Below are 18,186 nucleotides of genomic sequence, written 5' to 3'. Positions count from 1 at the left end.
GGTCTCCATTACCGTGTGTGAGCTTTCTCTAGCTGCAGTTCGTTGCGGTGCGCAGGCTTCTCATTGTGGTGGCTTCTCTTGTTGCGGAGCACGGGCTCTAGGCATGCTGGCTTCAGTAGCTGTGGCACGCGGGCTTCAGTAGTTGTGGTGCACAGGCTTAGTTGCTCCGCGGCATGTGGGATCTTCCCGGCCCAGGGCTCGAACACGTGTCCCCTGCACTGGCATGGAGATTCTCAACCACTGCGCCACCAGGGAAGCCCAACATCATTAATAATTAGGAAAATACAAATTCAAACCAATAAGAAACCACCACACACCTGTCAGAATGGCTAAAATTAAAAAGACTGACTGTTACCAAGAGTCGGCAGGGATGTGGAAGAACCAGAATGGTCATAGTTGCTGATGGGAATACAAAATGGCACAACCCACTTTGGAAAACGACTGGTACTTTCTTTAAAATTAAATGGACACCTACTATATGATCCAGACATTCTATTCCTATGCATTTACTCCAGAGAAATGAAAACATATGTTCACACAAAGACTTATACATGAATGTTCATATTATCTTTATTTGTAACAGCTAAACACTGGAATCAATCCAAATGTCCAGCAGCAATCGACGGTATAAGCAAACTGTGGTAAATACATTTAATGGAACACTCCTTAGTAATAAGAAGGAATGAATTATTTATGAAACAATACGGATGAATCTCAAAACATGTTGAGTGAAAGAAGCCAGGCCCCTCCCACCCCCAACACACGCAGAAAAGTATCTGCTGTATGATTCCGTTTATATAAAATTCTAGAAAGTGCAAACTAATTTTGACTGAAAACACATCCACGGTTGCCTGGCAGTGGAAGGTAGAGGTCAGGGAGAAGAGGGACAAAAGGATTATAAATGAACATGAGGAGACATTGCGGGTGATGGATATGTCCATTATCTTCATTGTGATGATGGTTTTATGGGGTTTTATATATATATCAAAACATAGCAAGCTGCAAAGTTTAAATATTTGCAGTTTAACTGTACCTTAGTTAAAGCTGTTTTTTAAAAAATTATGAGACAAATAAGCTATCTGCATAGTCTCAAAGTATCTCCCCATAAGATACTTAATGATTACAAAGGGAAAAGTAGTAACTTTATAGTTGAGAAACCTAGCAGATACTACCTTAACTAAGGGATCAATCTTAACATCACCAGAATTAAGACATCTTGACATCATGTATCTCTCCTGATATGCTGCACTGAGAAGGTCACAGCATCACTTTTGTGGTATTCTACCAAAAATGTGTAATCTGAATTTAATCATGAGAAAAATCAGACAGAACCAAGTTGAGTGACACTCTTAAGGAAATAACGGGTCAGTACTCTTCAAAAGAATCAAGGTCATGAAAGACAAAGGCAGACTGAGGAACTGTTACAGCTCAGAGGAGACCAAATAAGGAGAAATAAAAACTAAAGGCAATGAGGGAATATGGGGTGGATGCTGTACCAGAAAAAGGTCATTAGTAGGACAACAGGAAAAATGCAAACAAGGTGTGTAGATTATTTAGTAAGACTATATCAATGTTAATTTCCTAGTTTCAGTAATTATACAAGATGTTAATATTAAGAGAAGCTAGATGAAGGGTGTATGACCTGCATATGAACAGTCATGGCAGCTTTATTTATAATAACCTCAAACTGGAAATAACCCAGTTGCCCATCCTTTGGTGAATGGATAAATAAGTTAGGGTATATTCATAATGGAACACTATTCAGCAATAAAAATACAAACTACTGACACAACAAACATGGATGAAGCTCAAAAACATAATTCTCAAAAAAAAAAAAAGACTCAAGAGAGTACATACTGTATGATTCCATTTATATGAATTTCTTCAACAGGCAGAACCAATCTATAATGAGAATGCAGATCAGCAGTTGCCTGGGCTGGGGGTTGTGAGGCATGATGGCAAAAAGGCACAGAGGAACTTCTGGGGATGATAGCAATGCTCTTCTAACTTATCTGATTTTGAAGACACAGTCGGTATCTATCTCATTTAAACTCAGTCTTGCAGAATACTTAAATAAACAGTTGTAGAAATGGGACAGAAAGTTATTCCACGTAGCGACAGTGGTGTGAGCAAAGCCACAGAAGTGGGAGATCGAGTATAGGGACCAGCTGATTGTTTATTTTTTTTTAATTAACTGTGCACATAATTTGCATACAACAAAATGCACCCATTTCAAGTCGATAATTCGAAGAATTTTAAGAAATGTATACAGACCCACGTGACTACCATTCCATAGAGAGCTTCCTTTTCAAAATTACCACTTCAAGCTGTTTCTGTTTACTGTTTGGATATGGAATGGGTCATTTGAAAATTGATTCTGGAACAAATTTAAAGCAGGACACTTAGAAGGTTTCCCCCTCAGTTTGTCAGACCTACTCAGTGGTCTTGAATGAGAGCCCAACCTCCCACATTTCACGCCACGAGATGCCAGGGAGACCACACTTCTGGGATTCACCCTAACAGCCCCAGTCCACGTGTGGACTCAACACTGTGCTCCAGGTCTGACTCCCTGGCTCTGCAGACGCCCTGACCCCATGATCTAGCTCCTGACACCATCCTCAGGCCTGTCTCCTGGTGTCAGGACCCACTTCTTCAGTTTACCTGCCTGTCATCCTACCCGTTCAACTCTGCAAGCTGCCTTGATCGCGGCAACACCTGCTGTGTCCTGTTAAGGCACCCCCTAAACCAGTCTCAGCTTCCTGGGGACCCCTTGCCCCAGCTCCCAGCACACAGGACCCAGGACCAAGTTGCAACCATCATAGAATTCAAGGGTCATGGGGACGGAGTGCCACCTACCTGAGCCACAAAGAGCTGGAACTCGTCAGGCAGAATCCACGAGCGAGGGTAGAAGTTGTACTCCTCAGGAAAGAGATTCTGCATGATTCTCACTGCTCTGCTCAGAGTAATTTTACGCACCATCTCCGTCATGCCTGGGGAGAAGAGAAGTTGTGAGGTTTTAACAACAGTGGGCCACTAGCTATAAAACAGCCATAAGTGGGGACTTTTAAAACCACCCACCCGACATATTCACTTTTTCAGACAGGATTTTAAAAAAAGGTCTGAGTGGTTCCCCACAGCAGTGATTCATGGTTTGGAAAGACCTAGCAAATTAATGAAAAACTTGAGAGAATAGATGGATATTTTTTTCTCATAAAAATGAAGCATCAGTTTAAAAGAATGAGTTTCCACCTAGTTTATTATTCCACTCTTTGTCAGCCCCCTAGATAACAAATAAAGAGAAGAATTTATATCTTGCACTTGAAACTTAATATCCGCTCTAATTCTGGGCCACCACGCATACCTCTAGGATTCCTTCCATCTTATACCCTGGAGAATATTAACTAGTGGACTCTGGTTACATTATGAGAAGCTTAATTAAGTTGCTTTGTTTTAATCTTTCATGAGTATTAAAGGAATAAAACAGAAAAATACACACCTTTCAGCAGAACATCTGTCTCCTTGAAATAAGGACACGAAGTGGAGAGGTTAGCACAGCGTAATTTATAGTTTAAGGGGAAAAAATGGAATCTGTAGGAGTTCTTCAGTTTTGAGTACTGAAACTGACATTGATCATATCTCATTAATTTGCCCAGAGGGGATGGAAACGTCTCACTTATGAAACATTTTAAAAGAATGGTAGTTTTTTTCCTTGTCACATCTTTAGAGATGCTGACAAGAAAAGAAACGGAGTATATATCTTAGCAAATTTTAGGCAAATAGGTAAAAATTATTTAAAATTTTAGCATGCTTATTTCTTAAGGCAAATATCACTGCTCAAAAAAATGGAGACTAAAAATGGCCTTCACCCTGAAAGGGGCCACACGGTTCCATCAATAACTAGAAATTTGCTAGCAAAGTCATTTTTAATAGAAAGTACAAAGTTCCAAGTCAGCTTGGCAGGTCCAAATTACTGCATTGCAAATGGGCAAAGTCAGAATGCATGAGGTTTCTCTAAACTACGTTCAGGAAGCAAAGGGTGAACACTGAGAATGAAGGCTTTAATAATCTACTTCTTGCTTCCCTCAGCATATTAAAAAGAGCAATAAAAATCTAAAAGATGGCAACTTCAAGATGTCAGTGCCTAGGTTGTTAGTTCTTGTTTAGAAGGAGATAGAGAAGATTAAAAAAGAAATAAAGGAGCTTTAAAGGCACTAATAAACTGTGCTCTAACACGGCTTCTCTGATATTAGAGGAAACTCACTGAGGACACTTTGCTGAACTTCCCAAGAAATCAGTATGAGTCCAAAAATTAGAGCTACTTCCTTTTATTCCCCCATGAGATTAGAATTTTTGAGTTACAAACACTGGAGCTGAACGCAAAGTACACGAAATTCCAACTTCTTTGGAAATGTTTTAGTTGTGTTTCACATTTTAGTTATAGTATTAAACTAAAAACCTGCTTAACTGAGTGCAACACAGCACCTTACAGCAAATACGTGATGCTCCCTGGCCAAACAGTGCTGTGGTATTGTCCGAGCTTTAATGGCCATGTGACAGGAGAAGGTTTGCTTTCAGGAATCCCTCGGCGGGTCAGAAGGACTCACATAACACACACAGGAGTGCTGTGAGTACAGGAGCGTGGTTCGAATGCTCCAGAGAAGCTTTGTGAAAACCAAGGTCCAGCAGATGGAGTAAGTATTCATTTTAAATCTGCAGTGGCTCCTTTTGTCATGCGGCTCACCAGCCCCCATGCCGGCTAACAGATCTGTTTCTGAGTTTACATCTGCGTCTGTCTCCAGACAGTTCTCTACAAAACCCAGCCAACTTAAGAAGCATCCCTTCAAGCCACTGGCTACCTTTCCCACAGGCTGTAGACGGCTCACCCCGAACCCTGCCTCAATGCCTGTCTCTGGAAGGCAGCAGTGTCAACCTCCCTCAATCCACTTTTACTGACGCCTTTGTTCCTCCGCCATCTTTAAGCTGCAGGGGAAGCATCTCTGAGCCCTCACGAGCCCCCATGCGGTAGCTGCAAGCATCCCTGCCTCTGGCAGGGGCTCAGAGAGAGATGCGCGCTCTGTCATCTCTCAGTAAGATGCGGACAAGAGTAGCTGCGCCAGAGCATATGCTTCCAGAGTAAATCTGTAAAGCGGGAGGTCACTGCCAGGCCACGCTGGCTCCACACTCTGTCTACCTTCTCCAAGCAGCTGCAGCACGTGACCCCTCCCTGCGACCCCTGCCCGAGGCTCTGGGACCCATTCTGACCTGAGGTAGAAGCTCTAGGTCCAACCATTAGCTCCCCTTTGGGGAGCCTGGACCCTTTCTTTGTAGTCCAGTTAGATAAGGAGGATTTTAATTACTTCTCTGAGGCTCTGTTGCCGGTCCCCAAAGTTTTGTCACCGGTCCTTAGCTCCTGGTGCCTGAGTGGCTGCCTCAGCGATGCCTTTGCCCTGCAGTCTCCGATGTTCCTCCTCTGTTCCCCCTAAGCCTCCCCTGCAAGGGCTGGAGTCCTCATGTGACTTGAGCCCACTGGCTGGGCTCCTGCTATACTAACAGGTTCTTCTGAGGCTAACTGTCTACCTGCACTTCTCAAGAAGGTCTGTTCCTAGATGTCCCTATTGTGGCCGTTCCCCTGTCGGTTGGGGAAAGCCCCTAACTCAGGCTGCAGCTTCTCACCCAAGAGCTTGCCTCCTGCCACTGCTTCTGGGCCTGGGTTCTTCTGTCTGCCTCGCTGGAGTCCCAGGGCCTCGGGTGGTCTCGGCCCATTGATGTTACACAGGAGTCTGATCCTCCGGCTTGCCCACACAGGCCTACTTAGCCCAATTTAAGACAAAACAAAACAAATCAAACACACAATCTGAGCTATGTTGGGAGCGCTATGCAATCCAAGTATCATTTATAACAAGAATTCTTGGCAAAAACACATTAAAACCACCAAACAACAGGCAAACATTGATACTTTCAGATCCTGGATACTGCAGTGGCCTCTTAGCTGTTTCCTCTCTCAGCCTTTCCACCCCAAACCCCCGACCTGCACCCCTGCCTCCAATGCATTCCCTCTGGCAGATCTTTCCAAACTGCAGGCTGGGCCACGTCACTCTCTAGCTTAGAAATTTCTCAGTGGATCCCGGAGAAGTTTGGGCCCTGCCTTTCACATCTCCACCGCCCTATCAAACTTGACCTTTTCTAACTAGCATGGGCCACGTGCCCTTTGTTCAACGAGCAACGTGCAAAGCTTTCCATGCCTTTGCACCCCATCTGCTCCCTTGATTTGCAAGGGGGACAGGCCCATCCATCCCTGGAGGCTCAGTTCACATTCAATCCTCTTTTCCAGGATCTCTTGCCCTGCCTGCCCCCCCAAGCAAATCTGGGTTAGGTCACGTGCCCTTGTTCCAAATTCGCACAGCATCCCTCTGGCATGGTGCTTATTTTGTATTTGACTTCTCTCTTTATGTGCTTTTCTCCTTATTTTTGTATCCCTAGCCCAGACCAGTGCTTGGCAGATGGCTGTCCCCAGAGATCCCTCCCTGGAGCCCCCTCCTCCTCTGACAAAGTCCCCTCCTCAGGGTGGGCTCTCAGGCACCACCCGCCACGTGGTGCCGTACATCTCAGGCCCGGAAACTCAGCAAAAAAACTGTTGCTTGCAAAGCTGAGAATTGATGGTTCTAGGCTTTCTTAAGGCAAAGACATATCTAAATCAGATTATTTTTAGTGAAAGTCTTAATTCATCAGTTAAGATATAATAACATATCTTGAAGGAAATTGCCCATAGAAAAGTGGCTAAAATCTAACGTGCTGACACGAACAAAATAAATTACTTCCATATGCGTATCCAAAAGTTTTCAGTTTATTCAGCATGTGAAGTGTTTATCCTTGCCTGGCACGTCCACTAGAACTTGCTCTAAGTAATACACAGTGCATACAAAATGCATCTTCAGAATAATGGGATATATCACAGACAGCAGATAAGCGTGGACACCAACGGGGCCAAAGGACAGACCATTCTGGAATCACCCCATCACTAAGGATTGCTGTCTTTCACAGGGCAGAGTGTGGCGGCCCTGGCCCACTGCCTACAGGCCTGCTTTGTCATTGGAGCTAATTAATTGCCGTTAGTAAAGTGGAAAATTGTACGTACCTATCACTGGCACATGGAACGTGAGATGGGGCAAATGTGCTTCTTTAGAATGAATATTCTTATATCACCTTTAACGAAACTAGCCCTTTGAGTGTATTTTTTTCTGTATTTCTATTTGCGTCCCAAATGTAGAGCTATAGCGACTCCTTCCTTCCGACTCTCGGCCACCATTTGAGGCGTGAGCAAATAGGGAACATGTCAGTGAAGCCTCATTTGATAATTCATGTCTTGGGAACTCTGTCCATATTCAAAGAGTTGTTCTCTTCCAAATTATGTTCTCCCAATATCCCAATAAGTTCTTTTAGTGGCATCAAACGTCATCTTTTATGAGCAGCAAGACAGAGAAAATAATAGCTATCCCATTAAACTGTGCAAGGACCCTGGCTGCAAGAGTCCTCCTTATTCTCTGACAAAACACTTTCTCCTCTAAGAACCAATCTGACCTTGGGTTAATTTTCTAGCTCTGTTCCCCAGGAAACCAATAAAGGGAGAAAGTTAGCTGTGTGACTAGACAACAAAGCATATGGTTAAAATGATCCCTTATTGTCATCTTGCATAAATACCTGGTAGGGAGCCACAGCTCCGGGCTTTCCTGAGTGTAGTGAATCTTGTAACTTAGCATGACCCTGGTGGGGACCCTGGAAGCTGTGCTGTGGAGGAGCTATGTGAGCTATTGGCTCCTACAGGGTTTCTAAGTCAAGGGAGACCCACATCCACCAATGTGGATCTTGTCTCTTTGCACCTGAGCTTTCACTTACGGAGCCAAAGACTAGCTCTGGAACCCTTGCCATGACGCCACTGAGAAGAAATGTCTGACACTGACTGACTGGCAAGCTGTGTTTCCTGTCCTGTATCCTTGTAAGTAAAGCTGAGCCAAGTGGCCCATGGTGCTCTGTTTGCTTAGTTGAAAAACCCGCTAGTGGACGTGGCATAACTTGCCAATGTATAACGTATGGCCATCAGGTTTTGTGAGAGGTATTTTCTTAAAGACGTGGCATGGAATTCCAAAAAAAAAGAGTAAGTTGATCCTCCTCTTAAAAATGAGCATAAATGAAACAACTAGAGAAAACAACTACACTCTGGCTGCAACTACGTAAACATACATAAACATGGGTAAGGTTTGGGAGAAATTCTAGAAATATTCACCTTGTGGTTTTGTTCAATGAGGGACGGGATTCATGGTGGCGTGCTTTTTAAAAATTATATATTATTGTATCCTATATGGTGTGTGCCTGTTATGTTAAAACTTCTGAAAATACGTGGGACCCCTTTGGCTGGGATCATACCCAGATGAACCAAATGTCCCCTTCTCCCTACATATGCCCACTTAACTTAACCAGCCTCTTCACTGAGCCATTCAAAATAATGAATAGTAATCATGGCAGAAGAGGGCGGTAGAGATTAATAGTAAAACGGAAAGGTATACGATAGGGCGGAGGCTGGGAGTGGAGTGAAGGGGCGTCTCGGAGTGTTGGCTGTGACACCTGTGTGGCACCGAGCCCCCCTTGCAGTCTCACTAGACAATGCCTTCAGGTTAAAGGCAGAGGCTGTCTGCAGCTCCTGTTCCCAGTATGGAGACTGGTGTATTTCGATTTTAAAATGGTACCTGCAAATACGATACTTAAAGAAAATGGAAGCTGCGAACCCCATTTCTGTGATACTGTCCCAGAATTTTAGTACTTCTGTTTTCCGTCTCCTGCATATTAAATAGAAATTGAAATGGTCTATTTTATTTTATTTATTTGTTTGTTTATTATTTTAGTGCAACATGCAGCTTTTATTGTTAGACTAACTCTGTAGGGAAAACGGTTCATTTTATTGCTTTAAGGTCCTGCTTTCTCCTTTCCCTCCAATGGGCATAAAACTAGGGCTGCCTCCGATTCGCCATCAGGAGGTGAGACAGCAGTTACAGAGGGCCTCGGTGTGCCTGGAAGGACTGCAGGAGCCGTGGGAACACCCAGAAGTGTAGGAGGCATGGCCCCTCCCAGGACCTCACGGTCTACCTGGGCAAGCCACACACGTAGACGTATTCAGAGTCCACGTTCACTGAGTCATTGAAATGTTCCAGAAACTATGGTGAGTGCAAATGGATTTTTTTTTTTTTTTTTGCCTTTTGAGAATATAGTCCCCTCATGACGCTCCCATATTATATCTGAAATCCAAAAGGTGAAAGTCATGCTCTTCCGCCGGTGGAATTAGACCGGAAGAGCCTGTCTTTTTACGTTTTGGAACCTCCAGTCTTAAAACCGTTGGTGAGTTAAGTCCTGATCACCTTGCCTCCCAAGATCACGGCACTGAGGCAGCGTGTAGGCAGTCATTCCCAATTAAGAGCCCTCAGTTTGATGTCTAAACACTGTTATGTTTTTGTCGAAGAGCGTACCCTGAGGCTCAGCCCTGGAAACGTTTTTAAATGCCAACAATAACAGTGGATACCTGGAAACTTGTTCACTAGACCGGAGAATATGTCACTGTCGTGAAATGAAACTCCATGCCAGTAGATGTCACAAGGCAAGCGTCGGCCAAATGGGAACTAGAAGAAAGAGGGGAAATGTGATGAATGACGGGAACAAGAAGCGCAGCTCCGGCACCGAGGGTCTCTTCTGTACAAACTCCCAGCGGCCTGGCACACATCACATGATTTAATGCTCATAATAAGCATGTGAAGTTGCTGACCTTCTTTCCCATGTTGCAGGGGAAGAAACAGAGTAAGACAGGCTAAGTAACTGTCTCAGGGTCACAACCACTGAGAGGCAGAGTTCTGATTCTACGTGGCGGGCACTGTACTAGTGACCTTACAGGCACCCTTTTGTTAGAATCCTCATAACCACCCTAGAAAGCATGATGCCCATTTCACTGATGAGAAAATTGGGGCTGAGAGGGGTAATGTAACATGCCCAAGGCTGCACAGAGCTGGAAATGGGAAAAGTCAGGAACTGAATGCAGGGCTGAATTCCAAACCATACTTCTCTTTATCTGAAGACCACAACACTCAAACCAGTCCCCCCAGAACGAGCTTTCACAATCTCTTTCTCTCTCTTTCTCTCTCTTCCTCTGTCTCTTACACACACAAACACACACACACACACACACACACACACACACACACACACATACACACACACAGTCCACAAGGGCAGGATATATTCCCCAGTGCCTAAAATGGTTCCCGGCATTCAACAAAGACTTTTTGAATGAATGAATGAACAAACCAGGAATGGTCCTCTGACTCACGATGAGATAACCAGGTTCTCTCTTCCAGGAATATGGAAATCAGAGATGCCCGGCAGCCTCTGCTGGCCCTTGCACTGGAAGTGATCAAAAGCCAGAGCCCGGCAGCTGTGCTTGGCCGTGTGCACAGCCTGACAGAGAAGCAAAGGCAGCCAGTCTGCTGAGAGAGGAGAAAGGAGCAGGTGCAGAGAGAAAAGCAGAGATGAGGCCATGTGGCCCTGGCAACACAGACTGAGTGGCCTTAGTTCCCAGGGCTTCTAGATCCTCGGCCCAGACCCTTCTGAGCCCGGCTGTCCCTTCTGTCCTTGGATCCTGTAAGGCAGCCTCATACCCATAGAATGCATCTCCTTTGCACAAACTATAGGGTTTCAGTTACTTGCAACCAGAAAATCCCTCGCTGAGATCAAAGGGCCTGCTCTTTCTACTACATCTTGCTGCCTCTCAACAAGTTCTGCACTTACACAATGTATTTTTAAAATGCGTAACTCAGATGACCCCCCTTAAGGGAAAAGAGTGAGGACACGTTATTTCATATTTAGAACCTGCTTGTTAAAAGTCCAAATGAAGAGAAATGTCAACACATTAAACAAAATCATCCAATTTTCCCGTCCTAAGACTATAGTTAATCAGAATTTTTATCTGCTCCAAGTTAAGAGGGCTAAGTTCCAGTGAGAGAACACAGCATTACCAATGAAATGGTGGTGACTCAATGCTTTCCAACGATTCCAAATTAAAATGAAGGCAAACAGACTCAAGGCCTTTAAATCATTCACATTATCTCAAAACTGTGCCAAAGTGAGACATATAGTACACACTCCTTTAGCATTAACAACTTCCATCTATTAAGTGCTAAGATAGAGGAGGGAAAAATAACTTAACCGGAGAGGTTCCTCTAAAAAGCAGACTATCCAAGCAAAGTTTACCAAGATCCAAGTGGCTTTGCTGCCCACACTGCAGGAGCAACACGTGCTCCACGTCAGTGGATTACTGAGGACTCCTTATCACCCTTATGATCTCCTTTCAGTTCTTGGCACTTTAATGATTCCTAAATCAACCTTTCATTCAGAGCCCTTAGCTCATTCAGTTTTGAGAAACTATCTTTTTCTAAATCAATTTATTCAGTAATTTCTTTGTGCCAGGCACTGTGCTAGATACCGAGAACACAGAGAAACACAATTTTAAGTAGGTCCCAGGACTTCATAATCCCACGTCTTTTTAAGATCTTTTTAAAAACTGCTTAAACAGCTAACATCATGCTCAATGGTGAAAAACTGAAAGCTTTTCCTCTAATAACAGGAATGAGACAGGGCTACTCACTTTTGCCACTTCTGTGCAACACAGTATTGGAAGTTCTAGCCAGGGCAATAGGCAAGAAAAAGAAGTAAGAAGCATCCAAATTGGAAAGGAGGAAGTAAAATTATGTTTGCAGATGACATGATCTTATATGTAGAAAATCCTAAAGATCACACACACACACACACACACACACACACACACACACACACAACTGTTAGAAATAATAAATGAATTCAGCAAAATTGCTGGATACAAAATCAATACAAAAAAAATCAGTTATTTTTCTATATATTGACCATGAACAGTCCAAAAAAGGAAATTAAGAAAACAATTCAATTTACAATAGCATCAAAAAGAATAAAATACTTAGGAATTAACCAAGGAGGCAAAGACCTGTACACTGAAAATTACAAAATGATGCCGAAAGAAATGAAAGACACACATAAATGGAAAGATATCTTATGTTCAAGGATTGGATTTCCTATTATTAAGATGTCAACACTACTCAAAGTGATATATAGAGTCAACGCAATCCCTACCAAAATTCCAGTGACTATTTTCTTTTTTCTTGCAGAAATAGAAAAATCCATCCTAAAATTCATATGGAATATCAAGGGATCCCAAATAGCCAAAACAATCTTGGAAATGTCACACTTCCTGATGCCAAAACGTATAACAAAGCTACAGTAATCAAAACAGTGCATAAGATAACAATGAGATACCACTACACACCTTAGAATGGCCAAAATCCAAAACACTAACACCACCAAGGGCTGAAGAGGATGTGGAGCAACAGGAACTCTTCGTCCATTGCTGGTGGGATGCAAAATGGTGCAGCAACTTTGGAAGACAGTTTGGCGGTTTCTTACAAAACTAAACACACTCTTACCATATGATCCAGCAATTGTGCTCCTTGGCATTTACTCAAATTAGTTAAAAACGTATGTCCACAAAAAAATCCTCCACGCAAATGTTTATAGCAGCTTTATCCATAACTGCCAAGACTTGGAGGCAACCAAGATGTCCTTCAGTAAGTGAATGAATAAATAAACTGTGGAACAGCCAGACAATGCAATTTTATTCAGCACTAAAAAGAAATGATCAAGCCATGAAAAGACATGGAGAAATCTTAAATGCGTATTATTAAGTGAAAGAAGCCCATCTGAAAAGGCTACATACTGTAAGATTCCAATTATATGACATTCTGGAAAAGGCAAAACTACAGAGACAGTACAAGGATCAGTGGTTGCCAGGGGTTAGGAGAGAGGGAGGAATAAATAGGTAAAGCACAGGCGATTTTTAGGGGAGTGAAACTACTCTACATGATACCATAATGGTGAATACATGTCATTATACATTTGTCTAAACCCATAGAATGTACACCACCAAAAGTGAACACTAATGAACTATGAACTTTGGGTGATAAGAATCTGCAATGTAGGTTCATTGATTTTAACAAATGTACCATTTTAGTGTACTGTTTTTTTGATAGTGCATATGTGAGGGTAGTGATTATAAAGGAAAAATATCTCTGTTCCTTCTGCTCTATTTTGCTGTGAACTTAAAGCATCTCTAAATCATCTCTAAATCAAAAATGATAAAAATAACTTTTAAAAAACAGTATGGTACTGACGTAAAGACAGACATATAGACCAATGGAATAAGATAGAGAACCCAGAAATAAACTCTCACATATATGGTCAAATGATTTTTCAACAAGGATAACAAGACTATTCAATGGGGGAAAGACAGTCTTTTCAACAATTGGTGTTGGGAAAGTTGGACATCCACATACAAAAAGTTGAAGTTGGACCCTTACCTTACACCATATACAAAAATTAACTCAAAGTGGGTCAAAGACCTAATCATAAAAGCTAAAACTATGAAACCCTTAGAAGAAAATATAGGGGATAATTTTCATGACATTGGACTCGGCAATGATTTCTTGGATATGACAACAAAAGCACAGACAACAAAAGAAAAAAATAAATAAATTGAACTTCATCAGAATTAAAATTTTTGCATCAAAGGACACTGTCAACAGAATAAAAAGGCAACCCATGGAATGGGAGAAAACATTTGAAAATCATAAATCTGATAAGGGATTAATATTCTGAATATATTTTAAAAACTACAACTCAACAAAAACAACCCAGTTAAAAAATGGGCAAAAGGGGCTTCCCTGGTGGCGCAGTGGTTGAGAGTCCGCCTGCCGATGCAGGGGACACGGGTTCGCGCCCCGGTCCAGGAGGATCCCACGTGCCACGGAGCGGCTGGGCCCGTGAGCCATAGCCGCTGAGCCTGCACGTCCGGAGCCTGTGCTCCGCAACGGGAGAGGCCACAGCAGTGAGAGGCCCGCGTACCGCAAAAAAAAAAAAAAAAAAAAAAAAAAAAAGGGCAAAGGACTTAAATAGACATTTCTGCAAAGAAGATATACAGATGGCTAATAACCACATGAAAAGATGCTCAACATCACTAATTATTAGGAAAATGCAAATCAAAACCACTTCACACCCATTAGGAAGACTATTATAAAAATAATAATAAAAAGGAAATAACAAGTGCTGATGAGGATGTAGAGAAATTGGAACCCTTGCGCATTGGTAATGTTAAAAACCACTGCGGAAAACAAAAATTATCACATGATCCAGCGATTCCTCTTCTGGGTATATACCCCAAAGAACTGAAATCAGGGATTCAAACAGATGTTGGTACACAAATGTCCACGGCAGCATTGTTCACAATAGCCAAAAAGTAGAAACAGCCCAAGTGTCCACTGATTATCCATCAATAGGTAAAGAAAACGTGGAGTATACACACACTGTACTATCGCTCAGCCTTAAGAAGGAATGAAGTTTTAACACCCGCTACAACATAGATGAACCCTGAAGACATTATGCTGAGTCAAGTAAGCCAAACACAAAAGGACAAATGTTGTATGATTCCATTTCTGTGAGGTAACTGGAGTAGTCAAATTCACAAAGACAAAGTAGAATGGTGGTTTCCAGCGGCTGCGGGGAGGGAAGATGGGGAGTTATTGTTTAACGTGTACAGGGTTTCAGTTTGAGAAGATGAAAACGTTCTGGAGATGGATGGTGGTGACGGTTGCACAGCAACGTGTATTTAACGCCACTGAACTGTACACTTAAAGACAGTTAAGATGGTGAATTTTATGTTATGTATATTTTACAGTAAAACAACAGCGACGACAAAACTGTCTGCTTACACCCCGCCCCCTAGGCTAAGGGGCCACTCATGGCTCTATTCTGAGCTCTCTGGAGCCTGGAATGCTGCGTGGATTTTCACAGGGCAATTGAAAATTGACAAGTGCTTCTAAGATTCCCCAGTCCCCATTTTTCTCAAGTTCACCACCATCCTCCCAGTTACCTGGGTTCTAAGTCTTGGAATCATCTTTCCTTTTCTCTTCTTCAAACCCTTTTGGAAAAAGCACTGGATTTGGGGTCAGAAGACCTGAGAGTTCTAGACTTGTCTCTGTTCACTTACTATCTATGAGAGCTTAAGTAACCAGGACCTCTGTGTCCTTGGTACACTGAGATGAGGAAACCACCGGGTAGTAACAGTGACCAAACAAGATAATGGAAATGAAAGTGCTTTGTATGCGCCACAGAACAATACAAATCTGAGTTCAACATTAAGTGTTTTACTCATTAAGTGTGAGGAACCTACTTAGTGGCACAGTGTGTCTCAGGTGCCAAAGACACATGGGAACACGTCTGTCTTCATGGAGCGCACAGTCCATGGGCAGAAAGGGTTGAGTCCAAGTCACACCAGTGTATCACTACAAAGCCCGGTGAGGGCTGTGAGATGAGGCCCAGAGAGCAAGGAGAGCCCAGGGGACCGAGCACATCCGGGAAGTCAGAGAAGGGCACCCTGAGTCAGGAGACCACGTGTCCACCAGCCCCGGGCAGCTCCAGCCGATGCCTGTTGTGCCGGTGTCAACATTAATAGTGCCAATGTATCCCAGTTTGGGCAACAAATTAAACGGTCACTTCACTCCTGGGAAAGGGCTATTAGAGCCGAGGTTGGAAGGAAGATCAGGTACAGGGTGAGGAGGAAGAGTGTTCCAGGCAGAGAGAACAAGCGTGTGAAAGCCCAGACGCAGGACTTAGCGGGGCCCACTGGAAACCCTGCCGGAAGATCAAGGCGGCTGGAACACAGCAGACGAGAGGAAAGGAGTGTGGGACGGGACTGAAGACTGAGGCAGAGGCCGCCCACGCGGGCCTGTACCCCAGTGCCCCGTGGAACAGTAGGTCGGTCCTGGGGGAAGAGGATGACTCGCTGGGCAGACTGAGTAAGAGGGACCAGAGAGAGAGTGCGAGCACGAGCCCTAACAGGCAAGGGGAACAGTGTGAATGTGGCTGGGAGGTCAAGCAAGATGGGAACTTAGACGTGATGACATGGAGAGCTTCAGAGCCACTGCAGTCCTCAGTGATCACCTTGCTGATCCCTTCAGCACGTCGTATCATGCTTATAATTTGCCTGCACTGTTAAGTATTTCATGTGTAGCCCTTATGTCCCTCATAACACTACAAATTTCCAGGACCACAACAACTGGACATACTGTCTCAGGTCCCCAGTGATGTCTAACCAGGCATCCAGTGGGCTTCAGGCCCAAGGAAAATGAGAAGCATAATCCTGAGAACCTTCTGATGCCCTCTTCCTCCCCAGTATCCCACTGGTCAGCAAGTCCTCTGGTTTATCTCCTCATTTATTTTTAAGTTTCCTCTCCTTCCTTAATCTCCAGTGCCTTAATTCGGGGCCTCCCTTCTCACTGGGATGAGGACCACACCAGCCTCCTGCTCAACCTTCCCCCTCCCCGCACCCGCAAAGTCTCCCCTTCCTGTCTACTCAACACCCAGAGGGATGTTTTTTTAAAGCTCTGACCATGTTACTCTTTCGCTTACAACTCTTCCCACATCAAAGCTCCAAGCCTGGTCTCAAAGACACTTCCCAAACTCCCCTCTGCCACCCCGTTTGCTTCAGGTTGGGCCATGGACACCTCGGCCACTTGCACTGTTACTGCCAGACTACTTTTGACATCAAGCGTACAGCACTTTTCTGTTTCGTGGCCTGGGTTTCTGCATGCCATTCCTTTCGCCTGGGATCTTCTGACTCAGCTGGACCATCCATGAAGCTGTCTCACCAGCTCTCCCTTCTCTGGGGCCTCCATCACTTACACCCTTCACAGGTCATTCAGCAGCAGCTCGTCTGTCAGTCTGTCTGCTTTCCCACTCGTGGACTCTTTGAAAATGAAGACACCTTCCTAAACTTGTGTATCTCTAACACCAAGCCAGAGACTTTATTTTTAACCTTTGTGAGGTCAAGAATCACTTTGAGATCCTCTCCAGGAAAACACACATACGCACAAAATTTTCCATGTGATTTTAGGAGAATTCAAAGACTCCCTGAAGCCCCTAGTTGTTCACAGACACTGTTGTTAGCAACACCTGCAGCGTGTTTCATGAATGAACACTTGAATAAATGGACCTGTGAACAGCAGCTACTCAAATACACTTTCATCACCGTCATCATTAAAGTTAGCATTTAGGCGATGCTTATTTCCATGTCTCGCATTATTTCCATGTCTATGTTAAACTCTTTATATATGTTACCTCATTTAATCCTCACAACAACCTCATGAGAAGGGGTTTCCTATTAACCTACTTACAGACGAAGAAACCAAAGTTTGGAGAGATTAAATAACTCTCCCAAGGGCACAGAGCTGGTAGGGGCAGAGTCAGGAGCAAATCCATGTCTGTCTGTTCCCAAGGCCCAGGCTCTTAACCACTGCACACAACTGGTCTTGAACTGATCGCTACGGTGGTCATTTGTCACTCATGGACTATAGTAACTAACCTACCCTGCACCCCACATGCCACCATTTGTGCCACAAAGGAAGTTCCTCCCCTAGTGCATATAGCTGTGTGGACCCAAAATCCTTTTCCCTCTGGCCCAGAAGGACTTAAAAAAAAAGAAAAAACCTTGCAAAATAGCCGAGTTCTAATGAGAACTTGAGCATACGTCCTTTGAGCACATTCATGCTTGAGGAACCGATATGCTGGTCACTCTTCTAACGGCTCAAAGAGCAAGTTCAAACCCTCCCGAGGGATTTTTGCAAAATGCAATTTCACAGTGAATGCTGATGAAAGCACAATTCACATTTCTATACTTTGGGAACGATTTTCTTCATAATGCTTCTTCGTGAACAGAAAACCTTTCAAGTGATTGGGCATAAAAGTGGCAAATAAGCTTTGATATGGGCAAACATATGTGTAAAGCTTCTTCGGGGGGAAATGACCCAAACTACTGCTTTAAAATAAGGGGCCCCAAACACTCAGGGGAGGGGGACACAAGGAAGGTGTAGCAGCCAGAGCAACACGCTTGGACTAGGAAGACCCTGGCTCAAGTCCCTCACCCACCACACCCCTCCCAGAGACCTTGACACGCTGACCTTGCCCCGCTAAGCCTCAGCAGCTCATCTACGATGGAGGAAAATGGCCACAGTA

At 43.8% G+C, this 18,186-nt stretch overlaps 1 protein-coding gene across 1 annotated transcript in view; it reads right to left on the bottom strand.

The window, feature by feature from the left end:
* TTLL11 (tubulin tyrosine ligase like 11) overlaps nt 1-18,186 on the bottom strand; it is a 244,838-nt gene that overhangs the window by 188,478 nt on the left and 38,174 nt on the right. Inside the window, exons 2-3 of the mRNA XM_060154432.1 lie at nt 9,569-9,665; nt 2,857-2,990 (exon numbers count right to left, since the gene is read on the bottom strand). Coding sequence (XP_060010415.1) covers nt 2,857-2,990; nt 9,569-9,665 — 231 coding nt within the window. The remainder of the gene's footprint in view (nt 1-2,856; nt 2,991-9,568; nt 9,666-18,186) is intronic.

This window comes from Lagenorhynchus albirostris, chromosome 7, assembly GCF_949774975.1.
Source record: "Lagenorhynchus albirostris chromosome 7, mLagAlb1.1, whole genome shotgun sequence".
In the NCBI taxonomy this organism is placed as follows: domain Eukaryota; kingdom Metazoa; phylum Chordata; class Mammalia; order Artiodactyla; family Delphinidae; genus Lagenorhynchus; species Lagenorhynchus albirostris.
This window is presented reverse-complemented; position numbering and strand designations above follow the sequence as displayed.